General features: G+C 43.6%; 1 protein-coding gene across 1 annotated transcript in view; it reads left to right on the top strand.

Moving 5' to 3' along the window:
* The window catches only part of LOC112237840 (collagen alpha-5(IV) chain-like), a 113,822-nt gene that overhangs the window by 81,492 nt on the left and 19,430 nt on the right, over positions 1-12,900 (top strand). The window contains exons 26-38 of the mRNA XM_042328134.1: positions 1-83; positions 1,172-1,322; positions 1,693-1,806; positions 3,335-3,502; positions 4,283-4,372; positions 4,645-4,791; positions 5,077-5,175; positions 6,162-6,251; positions 8,175-8,314; positions 8,721-8,847; positions 8,987-9,166; positions 9,396-9,446; positions 10,074-10,259. The exon at positions 1-83 is cut by the window's left edge and continues 15 nt beyond it. Of these exons, the coding sequence (XP_042184068.1) occupies positions 1-83; positions 1,172-1,322; positions 1,693-1,806; positions 3,335-3,502; positions 4,283-4,372; positions 4,645-4,791; positions 5,077-5,175; positions 6,162-6,251; positions 8,175-8,314; positions 8,721-8,847; positions 8,987-9,166; positions 9,396-9,446; positions 10,074-10,259 (1,626 nt within the window). The remainder of the gene's footprint in view (positions 84-1,171; positions 1,323-1,692; positions 1,807-3,334; positions 3,503-4,282; positions 4,373-4,644; positions 4,792-5,076; positions 5,176-6,161; positions 6,252-8,174; positions 8,315-8,720; positions 8,848-8,986; positions 9,167-9,395; positions 9,447-10,073; positions 10,260-12,900) is intronic.

Here is a 12,900-nt window from a genome sequence, read left to right as displayed (position 1 = left end):
CTGGTTTGCCAGGTGGTCCCGGAGGTCCAGGTAGACCAGGTGTGGACGGGTTCCCAGGACAGCCAGGTGCACCTGGAGCTAAGGTACAACCCCACTACTGTAGATACAGACTAACTCTACTACTGTAGATGCAGACTAACTCTACTACTATAGATACAGACTAACTCTACTACTATAGATACAGACTAACTCTACTACTATAGATACAGACTAACTCTACTACTATAGAGACAGACTAAATCTACTACTATAGAGACAGACTAACTCTACTACTATAGATACATACTAACTCTACTACTATAGATACAGACTTACTCTACTGCTATAGATACAGTCAAACTCTACTACTATAGATACAGACTAACTCAACTGCTATAGATACAGACTAACTCTATAGATATTACTGTAGATACAGACTAACTTACTCTACTACTATAGATACAGATTTACTACTATAGATACAGACTGTACTCTACTGCTATAGATACAGACTAACTCTACTACTATAGATACAGACTAACTCTATTACTATAGATACAGACTAACTCTATTACTATAGATACAGATTAACTCTACTACTATAGAGACAGACTAACTCTACTACTATAGATACATACTAACTCTACTACTATAGATACAGACTTACTCTACTGCTATAGATACAGTCAAACTCTACTACTATAGATACAGACTAACTCTACTACTATAGATACAGACTAACTCTACTACTATAGATACAGACTAACTCTACTACTATAGATACAGACTAACTCTACTACTATAGATACAGACTAACTCTACTACTATAGATACAGATTTACTCTACTGCTATAGATACAGATGAACTCTATTGCTATAGATACAGACTAACTATACTACTATAGATACAGACTAACTCTACTACTATAGATACAGATTAACTCTACTACTTTAGAGACAGACAACCAGGTGGACCCGGAGTTAAGTTGCTTACCACATCCCCACTACTGTATATGGACTTAATTACAGTCATTTACATGTACAGCTATGAGTATTCAAACTAGATAACATAGGATCAAGTGAAGGGTAACAGCAAGTTTAGACCTAGTTATCTGACAGACACAGTTGACTCTGTTAACATTTGTCTGTGTTTGTATATTCATTGCAGTTTTTCTTTGTCTGTGTGTGATAGGGAGAGCCAGGCTTCGGGCTGTCAGGTCCCCAGGGCTCACCAGGCTTCCCCGGAGATAAAGGATCACCTGGATCCAAAGGAGACTCTGGTTTCCCTGGCAACCCCGGCTTGCCAGGACGATCTGGCTTTGACGGCGGCCCTGGTGCCAAAGGTACGGTTCCAACTTCTGATGGCGTGGTCGGCTGGAGTTTGGCGCTTAGAAACGCTGACGTTGTGGGTTTGATTCCCACACCGGTCACCTAATGTATACTGACTAAGTCTGTGTCAGTGGTTTCGAATTAAAGTCATTTTTAAGATGGCTATGTTATTATATAGTCTCTTCATACTTCAACAATATCATACTATAATCTAGGCAAATTCTTTCTGTGATGATTTTTCCAGACACAGATTAAGCATCGTTCTAGACCTACAGCATGCTCCAAATGATCCTTAGTCCAGATATAGAGTATTTTATTAACTAGCTAGTTAGTTGGTATTGCTATATTGTGTGGTCTGTACCTGTCTGTCTTTCTGTCTCCCAGGTGACTCTGGTATCCCTGGTAGAACCGGAGATCGTGGCCCTCAAGGATCACCCTCCATCGGCTCTCAGGGTGTCCCCGGCCCTGTCGGACCCCCAGGACCTATTGGTGCTCCAGGTAAGCCTTATAACAACAAACAGAACAGAGCTGACTTTTGACTAGCTGATTGATGAGAGATCGATAGTGTTTGAGTCTGATATTGAGATTAAGATTGATAGCATTGTTTGAGATTTGAGATTGATAGAGATGAATTCTGATAGATATATTGATTGGAGATTGAGTGATAGAATTTGATTGAGAATTGGTGTCATTTACATGTGGTTGCAGCAGACCTTCTAGTATCACCATATTGTAGATGCAATGCTAAGAATTGTTATCATATTAAACAAAAGGAAAACCCATGTAATATGTGTATCTATGCTGCATTTTAAAATACATAGTGAGCCTGTTGTTTTTACCAGGGTGTCTTGTGTTTGAGATGACTGAATATGTCCAGAATGGATTCACACAGTCACACAGTGTTATGTGCATGGTCACCCTAAGGACTCTTATATTAATGTTAATGATGTATCTCAGTGGGCTGGCTATGTGGTTCAGGCTATGTTGTCACACTAGTTATTAAGCAGGTAACGCCACCTCACTGCAAGGCTTTTGAGCACCAAAGGGTTTGCAAACAGTTTGTAAGTGGTTCACCTGTAAAGGGTGTATTTGTTAAGCACTGAATGATGTCAACATGGCGATAGCATGTCTCTATGGGAGATCCTGTCTCAGACAGACGCATTGTCAGTCAGCGACGGTAACCGTACCCTGATCTTGGGAGTTCACTCTTTCTTTGTCTTCTCACCTCACAACAATCTTTTTCTCTTCTTCTTTTGTGTGTTGTCGATGTCTCTTTGGTGAATTCCACTTGTGTAGCTGTCAGCTATCACCCACCCACAACTTTCATGTATTTGTTCTCCTCATTCTTAAACACAATGTACCTTTTCTGGTTCAAGCCAAAACCTCACGAATCACTTCACACTGTCCTCTACCTGGCTAGTACACAGAACAACTTACGAACCAGTCCCCTCCACCCAGGGCTCAGTTCTGAAGGCTCTTTCCTCATCTGTGTCATGTTGGATAGACCTAGAGTATCACCCCCCCCTTCCCCACATCTCTTTCTCATTCTCCGATCCACTCCATCCTTCCATCAGCTCCATTTTGAACATTTGCCCTGCTTACCTGCCGCTCTCTGAACTTTGACCTCAAGGCGAGAAAGGTATTGTATCGCAGCCTATCTGAACTAAAGTCTCTTTTTGGCAGCTGATTGGTTAATTGGTACTGTATTTCTGTGTGATTGGTTGATTGGTTTAGGGACTGTACTTCTGTTCTGCATGACATTACTCCAGCTATGAGGTAATGATATACAATTAGGTTATTTTATTCTGGACTGTCATATGTGACCTTTACAATGTGTTGAATAGTCATTAGATTCCACTAGCACTGCAAGTCAAACTCAAAAAGCTTTATTGTCCTTCAAGACAGAATTTTTTGTTGTTGTTGCATTTGACAAAATTTACTTTCTGTGATGTCATAGATGAGGGACAGATGCTGATCAGAAAGTGAGAATCTGTCCTGACACTGTCCTTGATTCTCTGCGTTGCAGGATACTCAGGCAACAATGGAGAGAAGGGAGACCCCGGTCTTCCTGGCCCGGGCATTACAGGGTTGCCAGGAGACAGAGGAAGTCCCGGTTTCCCCGGCAGCCCCGGGGGAGTTGGACCTCAGGGTAACCCCGGTGGCCCTGGCCGCGATGGAATACCTGGCCTGCCTGGTAAGATAACGTCATTTCTGATCTATGGCAGCGTTTACCCAGGACCCCAAATCTGATATTTTGTTCAATTATTGGATCAGATCTTTTGCCAATAATTAGGAAAAAGATCAGAATCAGAGTTTACACAGACAGCCCAATTCGGATCTTTTGACCAATTAATGGCAAAAAATTGGATCTGATTGGTCAAAAGACCAATTAGTGGCATAAAATCAGAATTGGGCTGCCTGTGTAAACACAGCCTATATTGTCTGTTTCAGTCTCTGTCTGATTATCAATCTGTATCTGTGTTATGTATGTACAGATGGCCCAGTAAGATATTATTTTCAGTTTGACATCTCTGACTGACTATTTTACACGTCATGCTTGCTATTCTCCGACTACATCTTAAATGGAATCCATTTCCCTTTATAGTGCACTACTTTTGATAAGAGCCCTTGTCAAAGGTAGTGGGAATAGGCTGTCATTAGGGACGCATGCTCTGACTTCCAGTAAAGACCCAAAGTAACCTGTGTTGATGGGAGGAGGCCAGTCAGAAGATGTGTCATCTGTGTTGATGAGAGGAGGCCAGTCAGATGATGTGTTGATGGGAGGAGGCCAGTCAGAAGATGTGTAACCTGTGTTGATGGGAGGAGGCTAGTCAGATGATGTGTAACCTGTCTCCTCTCTCTCTAGTTTGTTTTTATTTTCTGTTTGATGTGTTTGACTGTCTACATATTATGCTTCTTGCTCCATCTTTGACTTCCAGAAAAGTCCCCAACCTAGCTCTCTGTCTTTCAACAGGTGGTAAAGGAAACATGGGTGTAATGGGAACTCCTGGATCTGTGGGAACCCCTGGCAACCCCGGAGGGCCCGGCTTCCCTGGACCTAAAGGCAGCTACACACACACACATGCACACACACACAAGCACACACCTCAAGGGACTGCTACTATATAGACCATGGAGTCGTAGGACAGCAGTCGCAATAGATCCACATATGACCAAGATCACACAGATGCCAAGTCTTACAATCAAACAAACTAGTCCTAAACATCTGCTGCATTAGCTATAAGGAACCCACACACACACATAAACACACACGTGTTAGTACTGTATGTGTCTCGGGTAATAGACCCTCTGACCCTGAGTGTCTCCTTCCTCCAGGTGACGATGGTTTCCCAGGGCGACCAGGTGGGACCGGCAGTCCAGGTCTGAAGGGAGACAGGGGAGACCCCGGTCTCGTAGGACTCCCCGGGCCCAGCAACTCTCCCCCTTCAATCAAGGGAGCCAAAGGAGATGCAGGAGAACCAGGTACGTCTGTTTGTTGGTCGGTCTTTCTGTCTATCTATCTATCTGCCATGATCATAATGACTATAAAATGCAGGATTTGAGTAAATAAAAGGGTGCCCAAAATGGTGCTCCGCTGGCCACTCCCATCACAAATCTAGGCACCTTTGCAAGCGTTATGAATGTCGAAGTTCTCCCCAGTGTAGAAGAAAGTCTTACACTCAGCATAGATGGATGCCCAACTCTTGTTTGATATGTTTACTGCTATTACTGAAACATGTCTAACCATCCTGTCTCTGTGCTGTGTAGGTTTGCGAGGTCAGCCGGGTCAGAAGGGTATTTCCGGTCTCCCTGGAGACGCTGGTATACCAGGACAGGATGGAAGACCTGGGTTACCTGGACCTCAAGGTATTGTGAAGTCATCCAATAGTACATTCATCCTATAGTACAGTCATCCTATAGTACAGTCATCCTTTAGTAAAGTCATCTAATAGTACAGTCATCCTATAGTACAGTCATCCAATAGTACAGTCATCCTGTAGTACAGTCATCCTGTAGTAAAGTCATCCTATCGTAAAGTCATCCTATCGTAAAGTCATCCTATAATACAGTCATCCTATAATAGTCATCCTATAATAGTCATCCTATAGTACAGTCATCCTATAGTACAGCCATCCTGTAGTAAAGTCATCCTGTAGTAAAGTCATCCTATAGTATAGTCATCCTATAGTAAAGTCATCCTATTGTAAAGTCATCCTGTAGTAAAGTCATCCTATAGTAAAGTCATCCGATAGTAAAGTCATCCTATAATAGTCATCCTATTGTAATCATCCTATAATAGTCATCCTATAATAGTCATCCTATTGTAGTCATCCTATTGTAGTCATCCTATTGTAGTCATCCTATAGTAGTCATCCTATAATAGTCATCCTATTGTAGTCATCCTATTGTAGTCATCCTATTGTAGTCATCCTATAGTAGTCATCCTATAGTAGTCATCCTATAATAGTCATCATATAGTACAGTCATCATCATATAGTACAGTCATCATATAGTACAGTCATCATATAGTACAGACATCATATAGTACAGTCATCATATAGTACAGTCATCCTACCTAGATATCTTACTTGATAATGTTTCCTGTTGACTTCAATGTGCCGTTCAGATATTAATTATTTCATTATTAGTGTCTTGCATCTTCAGAAATGCCTAACCAACATGGGCTTATAAAATACCTATGTCTAAAGTTGTCATTGAGCACCAGAATGTTCTCCATAACGTCCTCTACTGAGCAGTCACTCCTAACATTCTCTTTCCGTGTGCTCAGGTCCCAAACGAGATCTCTAATGTCATGTATTGATTATTTACCATTCTTTACGTAATATCTTCAGGTCCCAAAGGAGACATGGGTATCCCTGGAGGATCAGGCTCACCAGGAAGCCAAGGACTTAAAGGCAACATGGGAGAGATGGGCTTCCCAGGTGGGTGTCATCCAGCTGATAACCTCATATTCCCACTATCACCATCACCATCATGTTCTATAACCTCATACCATCACCATCACGTTCTATAACCTCATATCATCACCATCATGGTCTATAACCTCATATCATCACCATCATGTTCTATAACCTCATATTCCCACTATCACCATCACCATCATGTTCTATAACCTCATACCATCACCATCATGTTCTATACCCTCATATCATCACCATCATGTTCTATAACCTCATACCATCATCACCATGTTCTATACCCTCATACCATCACCATCATCACCATGTTCTATACCCTCATATCATCACCATCATGTTCTATAACCTCATATCATCACCATCATGTTCTATAACCTCATATTCCCACTATCACCATCACCATCATGTTCTATAACCTCATACCATCATCACCATGTTCTATACCCTCATACCATCACCATCATGTTCTATAACCTCATATCATCACCATCATGTTCTATAACCTCATACCATCATCACCATGTTCTATACCCTCATACCATCACCATCATCACCATGTTCTATAACCTCATATCATCACCATCATGTTCTATACCCTCATATCATCACCATCATGTTCTATAACCTCATATCATCACCATCACCATCACGTTCTATAACCTCATATCATCACCATCGCCATCATGTTCTATAACCTCATATCATCACCATCTCCATGTTCTATACCCTCATATCATCACCATCATGTTCTATAACCTCATATCATCACCATCACGTTCTATAACCTCATATCATCACCATCACCATCATGTTCTATAACCTCATATCATCACCATCATGTTCTATACCCTCATACCATCACCATCATGTTCTATAACCTCATATCATCACCATCACCATCATGTTCTATACCCTCATACCATCACCATCATGTTCTATAACCTCATATCATCACCATCACCATCATGTTCTATAACCTCATATCATCACCATCATGTTCTATACCCTCATACCATCACCATCATGTTGTATAACCTCATATCATCACCATCATGTTCTATAAATTCCCATATCCACTCTGCACCACCATGATATGTTTATTCTCTTGTCACTTTTATATTTTATTCACTACAATGCAATAAATAATTATAAAATGTGTTTAAAGACCCCATAACCCCTTAGACTCGGCCATTCTCAACCATCTAACACACTCCTGTTGATATAAACCCATTATGAATCAGTAGTTCTGTAGTTTAGTGATGAAAATAGTGCTGTCAGTGAACTGATTGATTAGTGTTTTCAGTGAACTGATTGATTAGTGTTTTCAGTGAACTGATTGATTAGTGTTGTCAGTGAACTGATTGATTAGTGTTTTCAGTGAACTGATTGATTAGTGTTGTCAGTGAACTGATTGATTAGTGTTTTCAGTGAACTGATTGATTAGTGTTGTCAGTGAAATGATTGATTAGTGTTGTCAGTGAACTGATTGATTAGTGTTGTCAGTGAACTGATTGATTAGTGTTGTCAGTGAACTGATTGATTAGTGTTGTCAGTGAACTGATTGATTAGTGTTTTCAGTGAACTGATTGATTAGTGTTGTCAGTGAACTGATTGATTAGTGTTGTCAGTGAACTGATTGATTAGTGTTGTCAGTGAACTGATTGATTAGTGTTGTCAGTGAACTGATTGATTAGTGTTGTCAGTGAACTGATTGATTAGTGTTGTCAGTGAACTGATTGATTAGTGTTTTCAGTGAACTGATTGATTAGTGTTGTCAGTGTACTGATTGATTAGTGTTGTCAGTGAACTGATTGATTAGTGTTGTCAGTGAACTGATTGATAGATGAATCATAGTTGGAGTGTTGTGAATGAACTCTATTTGGCCAACTGCGCTAATCTTATTGTCCATTTATGATGATGTCACAGGACCCACAGGAGCGAAAGGAACTCCAGGTCAGCTAGGTCGGTCGGGCGTGCCCGGTAGTTCAGGAGCACCTGGGTTCCCCGGAGCTAAAGGAGACCCAGGTTCCCCCGGATTTGGTGCCACAGGAGCTACAGGTCCCAAGGTATGGAAATGACTTTAGAACCATCTAGAACTGCATAGAACCACGGGTTCCTTTATGCTTGAATCTTTATCTCTCCAGGTTTAGATGAGTTATTTGAGTATTTTGTAGTGAACTGTCGACTCAATATGAATGAGATTTGTAATATAAAGTGCTATATTGATGATGTTGTTATCAGTAGTTGTAGAGCTAATACTGTTAGTTTTACTTTCAATGTTAGAGAAATGACTGTTCTCTATCTATAATGTAACTTTATTCCTCTCTCTCTCACACACACACTCTCACACTCATACGCTCTCACACACTCTCACACACACACTCTCACACACACACTCTCACACTCATATGCTCTCACACACTCTCACACACACTCTCACACTCATACACTCTCACATACTCTCACACACAGGGTGAGCCTGGTCGGTCGGGATTCCCCGGACAAAATGGAGTGAAAGGAACTCCCGGAACACCAGGGCTTCCAGGGTTTCCCGGTGGCCCCGGAGCCAAAGGCGACCCCGGCCTCCCAGGATTCCAAGGTACGCTTCCGGTAACTAACGGTTCTGGTGCTAACCACCAGTGCTGGACAGTGGAAAAACCAGGAATAGTGTCTTCATGTAAAATCCATCTACCTGTGTCATTAAGTCTGTCCGTCTGTCTTTACGGTAATTCATTTAGGTTCTCCCGGTATTCCCGGGCCTAAGGGTCTGGACGGTACCCCTGGTAACCCCGGTCTCGCCGGAGGCCCTGGGCGACCGGGAGAGAATGGCCGTGCCGGATCACCTGGGTTCCCAGGCGACAAGGGTCAGGCAGGTCGCGACGGAATCCCTGGACCAGCGGGAGTCAAAGGAGACCAAGGTAGGTGGCGTAGTCACGCGAGAAAACTACATTACCCATGATACAGTTCTCATCACTGATTTGTGCGTGTCATGGTGATATTACGCAGAAAGACCATGTACTTGTATAATGGTATGACTATTCTCTTTCAAATCTCTTTGAAAATGAAGATTCTTCCAAAATGTGTTATATAATAGTTGGATGTCTCAATCTCACTCCTCTTTTTTTCCATGATCTTCTTCTCTTCCAGGTCTTTCTGGTTTCGGCGGCCCAGGTTCTCCTGGTCTCCCAGGGTCACCAGGTGAGAGTCACACTACTGGATTGTACCCACCATACAGACACCATACACACTGTACACACCATACAGACACCACACATTCCATACACATCATACAGACACAATAAACACAGCATACACACACCACACACACCATGCACACCACAAAACTCTACTACTAATACTACTGCTACTGCTGCCCCAACTCTACTACTACTACTACTAATACTACTACTACCACCACCACTACTACTACTACTACCACCACCACTACTACTACTTCTACTACTACTACTACTACTACAACGCTACATCGACCAACATCCTTCAATCAACACTTCTCCTCCACCCAACCAAATGTTCAATGTTTCAGGTTCTCTGTATTTATATTGTATATACTGTCTGTATAATGTTTGTCTTCCATCTGTACTCTGTCTTTACAATTTGTCTATTGCTGGCAGCACCAATTCACTGAGTCAATTCACTGCTACTGCTACTGCTACTGCTGCTACTAATGCTATTGCTGGCAGCACCAATTCACTGAGTCAATTCACTTAGTCAATTTCCAGGTATGTGTAAAAATGTACTTGGCTATTTAAAGTGATTCTGATTCTGAAATGACCCTGTGTGGTTGCCGTCTGTCCCCTCCAGGTGCTAAGGGAGATTTTGGCGCCCCTGGTCTTCCAGGTAACCCTGGGTTCCCTGGTCAGAAGGGAGAGATGGGCTTCCCCGGCCAACCTGGGTCCCCCGGGAGCATCGGGCCCCCTGGTGCCACAGGTGTGGCCCTCCAGGGGCCCAAGGGTAACAGTGGATCCCCCGGCCCCCCTGGAAGAGGAGGTATATTATGAATCGATCACTCCATCACCTGATAGCCAATGTTGCTACCTGGTTTTCTGGCCATTTTGAAGTGTAGAACCTCCTGGTTGGAGTGTATGTAATAGTTGGCTGCAATTACAGCCTTGAGTCTTCTTGGGTATGACACTACAAGCTTGGCACACCTGTAGTTGGGGAGTTTCTCCCATTCTTCTCTGCAGATCCTCTCAAGCTCTGTCAAGTTGGATGGGGAGTGTCGCTGCACAGCTATTTTCAGGTCTCTCCAGAGATGTTCAATCAGGTTCAAGGACATTCAGAGACTTGTCTTGAAGCCACTCCTGCGTTTTCTTGGATGTGTGCTTCGTGTCGCTGTCCTGTTGGAAGGTGAACCTTCACTCCAGTCTGAGATCCTCAGCACTCTGGAGCAGGTTTTCATCAAGGATCTCTCTGTGCTTTGCTCTGTTAATCTTTTCCTCAATCCTGACTAGTCTCCCAGTCCCTGATGCTGAAAAACATCCCCACAGCATGATGCTGCCACCACCATGCTTCACCGTAGGGATGGTGCCAGGTTTCCTCCAGACGTGACGCTTGACATTCAGGCCAAAGACTTCAATCTTGGTTTCATCAGTGTAACTAAAAGGGGATTGCTATAGGTCTATAATCCTCTATGACAGCGGTATTCAACTCTGACCCTACGAGGTCCGGAGCCTGCCGGTTTTCTGTTCCACCCAATCATTAATTGCACCCACCTTGGTGTCCCAGGTCTAAATTTGTCCCTGATTAGAGGGGAACAATTAAAACACAAAGTGGATCTGGCTTCCAGGAGTTGAGATTCAGGGGTCTATAGCATCCTATTCGATTTCCTCAAATCTCCTTACCACCTATAGCTGTACTAGAAAATACCTCCCAAAAGTATCTTATATTAGAGATCTAGTTACACATACAGGTAACTGCCAAAATAAAGAAAACACCAACATGAAGTGTCTTAATAGGGAGTTGGGCCACCACACCACAACCACACCACCACACCACACCACCACACCACACCAACCACACCACACCACCACACCACACCACACCACAACCATACCACCACACCACACAACCACACCACCACACCACACCAAAACCACACCACCACACCACACCACCACACCACAACCACACCACACCACACCACACCACACCACACCACACCCACCACCACAACCACCCCACCACCACAACCACCCCACACCACAACCACCACCACACCACCACACCACACCAACCACCACACCACACCAACCCACCACCACACCCACACCACCACACCAACCACACCACCACACCAACCACCACCACACCACACCACCACACCAACCACACCACACCACCACACCCACACCACACCAACCACACCACCACACCAACCACCACACCACCACACCACACCACCACACCCACGCCACACCCACCACACCACACCACCACCACCCACGCCACACCACACCACACCACACCCACGCCCTCCACACCCACACCACACCACCACACCACCACCACACCACAGCACAGCCACACCACACCACACCACACCACACCACACCACACCACCAACCACACCACAGCCACACCACACCAACCACACCACAGCCACCACACCACAGCCACCACAAGCCAGAACAGCTTCTCTGTACCTTGGCCTCGATTCTACAAGTGTCTGGAGCTCAATCGGAAAGATGCAACAAATTCCATCATTTGGTGTTTTGTTTGACCTGTGGTGGAAACCGCCTCAGACGCCGCTCCAAACTCTCTCGGAAGTGTTGAGATCTGATAACTGAGACGGCCATTTCATATGGTTTACATCGTTGTTCAGGCTCATCAAACCATTCAATGACCGGTCGTGTCCTGTGGATGGCGGTATTGACCATCCTATGGGGGCATAGCCATGGTAGCCAAACTAATGGCCTGCCCAGCATTTTTATACATGACGCTAAGCATGATGGGATGTTGATTGCTTAAATAACTCAGGGACCACACCTGTGTGGAAGCACCTGCTTTCAATATACTTTGTATCCCTCATTTTCCATTATTTAGGTAGTTACCTGTATTTTCTTTACATTAATAATATTATATCAAGCATTATTGAGCCCAGTACTACTAGCCCAGCTCGGTGTGTGACTAGCGTCATCCCCATATAGTGTTGAGCGCGATGACACGTACTTCTTGTTTCCTGTGGCTTGACTCCACCCCCTGTGGTGTAGCCCCACCCCCTCTGATGACACGCGTGTCAGTGACCAGGTCCCTCAAGTCAGAGTTCATGTACCCAGGCTTCTGTCCTACTGCATGTTGGTCTCCTGACCAAGAACAACATTTAGAACTCTTTCATCTCACTGTGACCCTGTTCTGAAAAACAAATCTAGAACCTTAGAACACACAGTGCAGTCAAAGTGTTGCCAAATGATCTTGGATCTCTTGATTTTGATTTGATAAATTACTTTCTTCCCTTAATTTCTGATCATGCCTTTTTTAGTCCTGCTAATCTCAGTTTTCCTCTGAGTCACGCTGGTCAGAGAACCGTAATTAAAAGGACTTTTGATAGAATGTTTTTGTATGTTTTGTCTTTAAATGTGGTAACAGATTGAGATTTTATAAAAACAAACCATGTTTAGAAATAATCCAA

Source organism: Oncorhynchus tshawytscha, linkage group LG10 (genome assembly GCF_018296145.1).
Source record: "Oncorhynchus tshawytscha isolate Ot180627B linkage group LG10, Otsh_v2.0, whole genome shotgun sequence".
Classification (NCBI taxonomy): Eukaryota; Metazoa; Chordata; class Actinopteri; order Salmoniformes; family Salmonidae; genus Oncorhynchus; species Oncorhynchus tshawytscha.
Note: the sequence above shows the minus strand (reverse complement) of the source record. Positions and strands in the feature narration are given on the sequence as shown.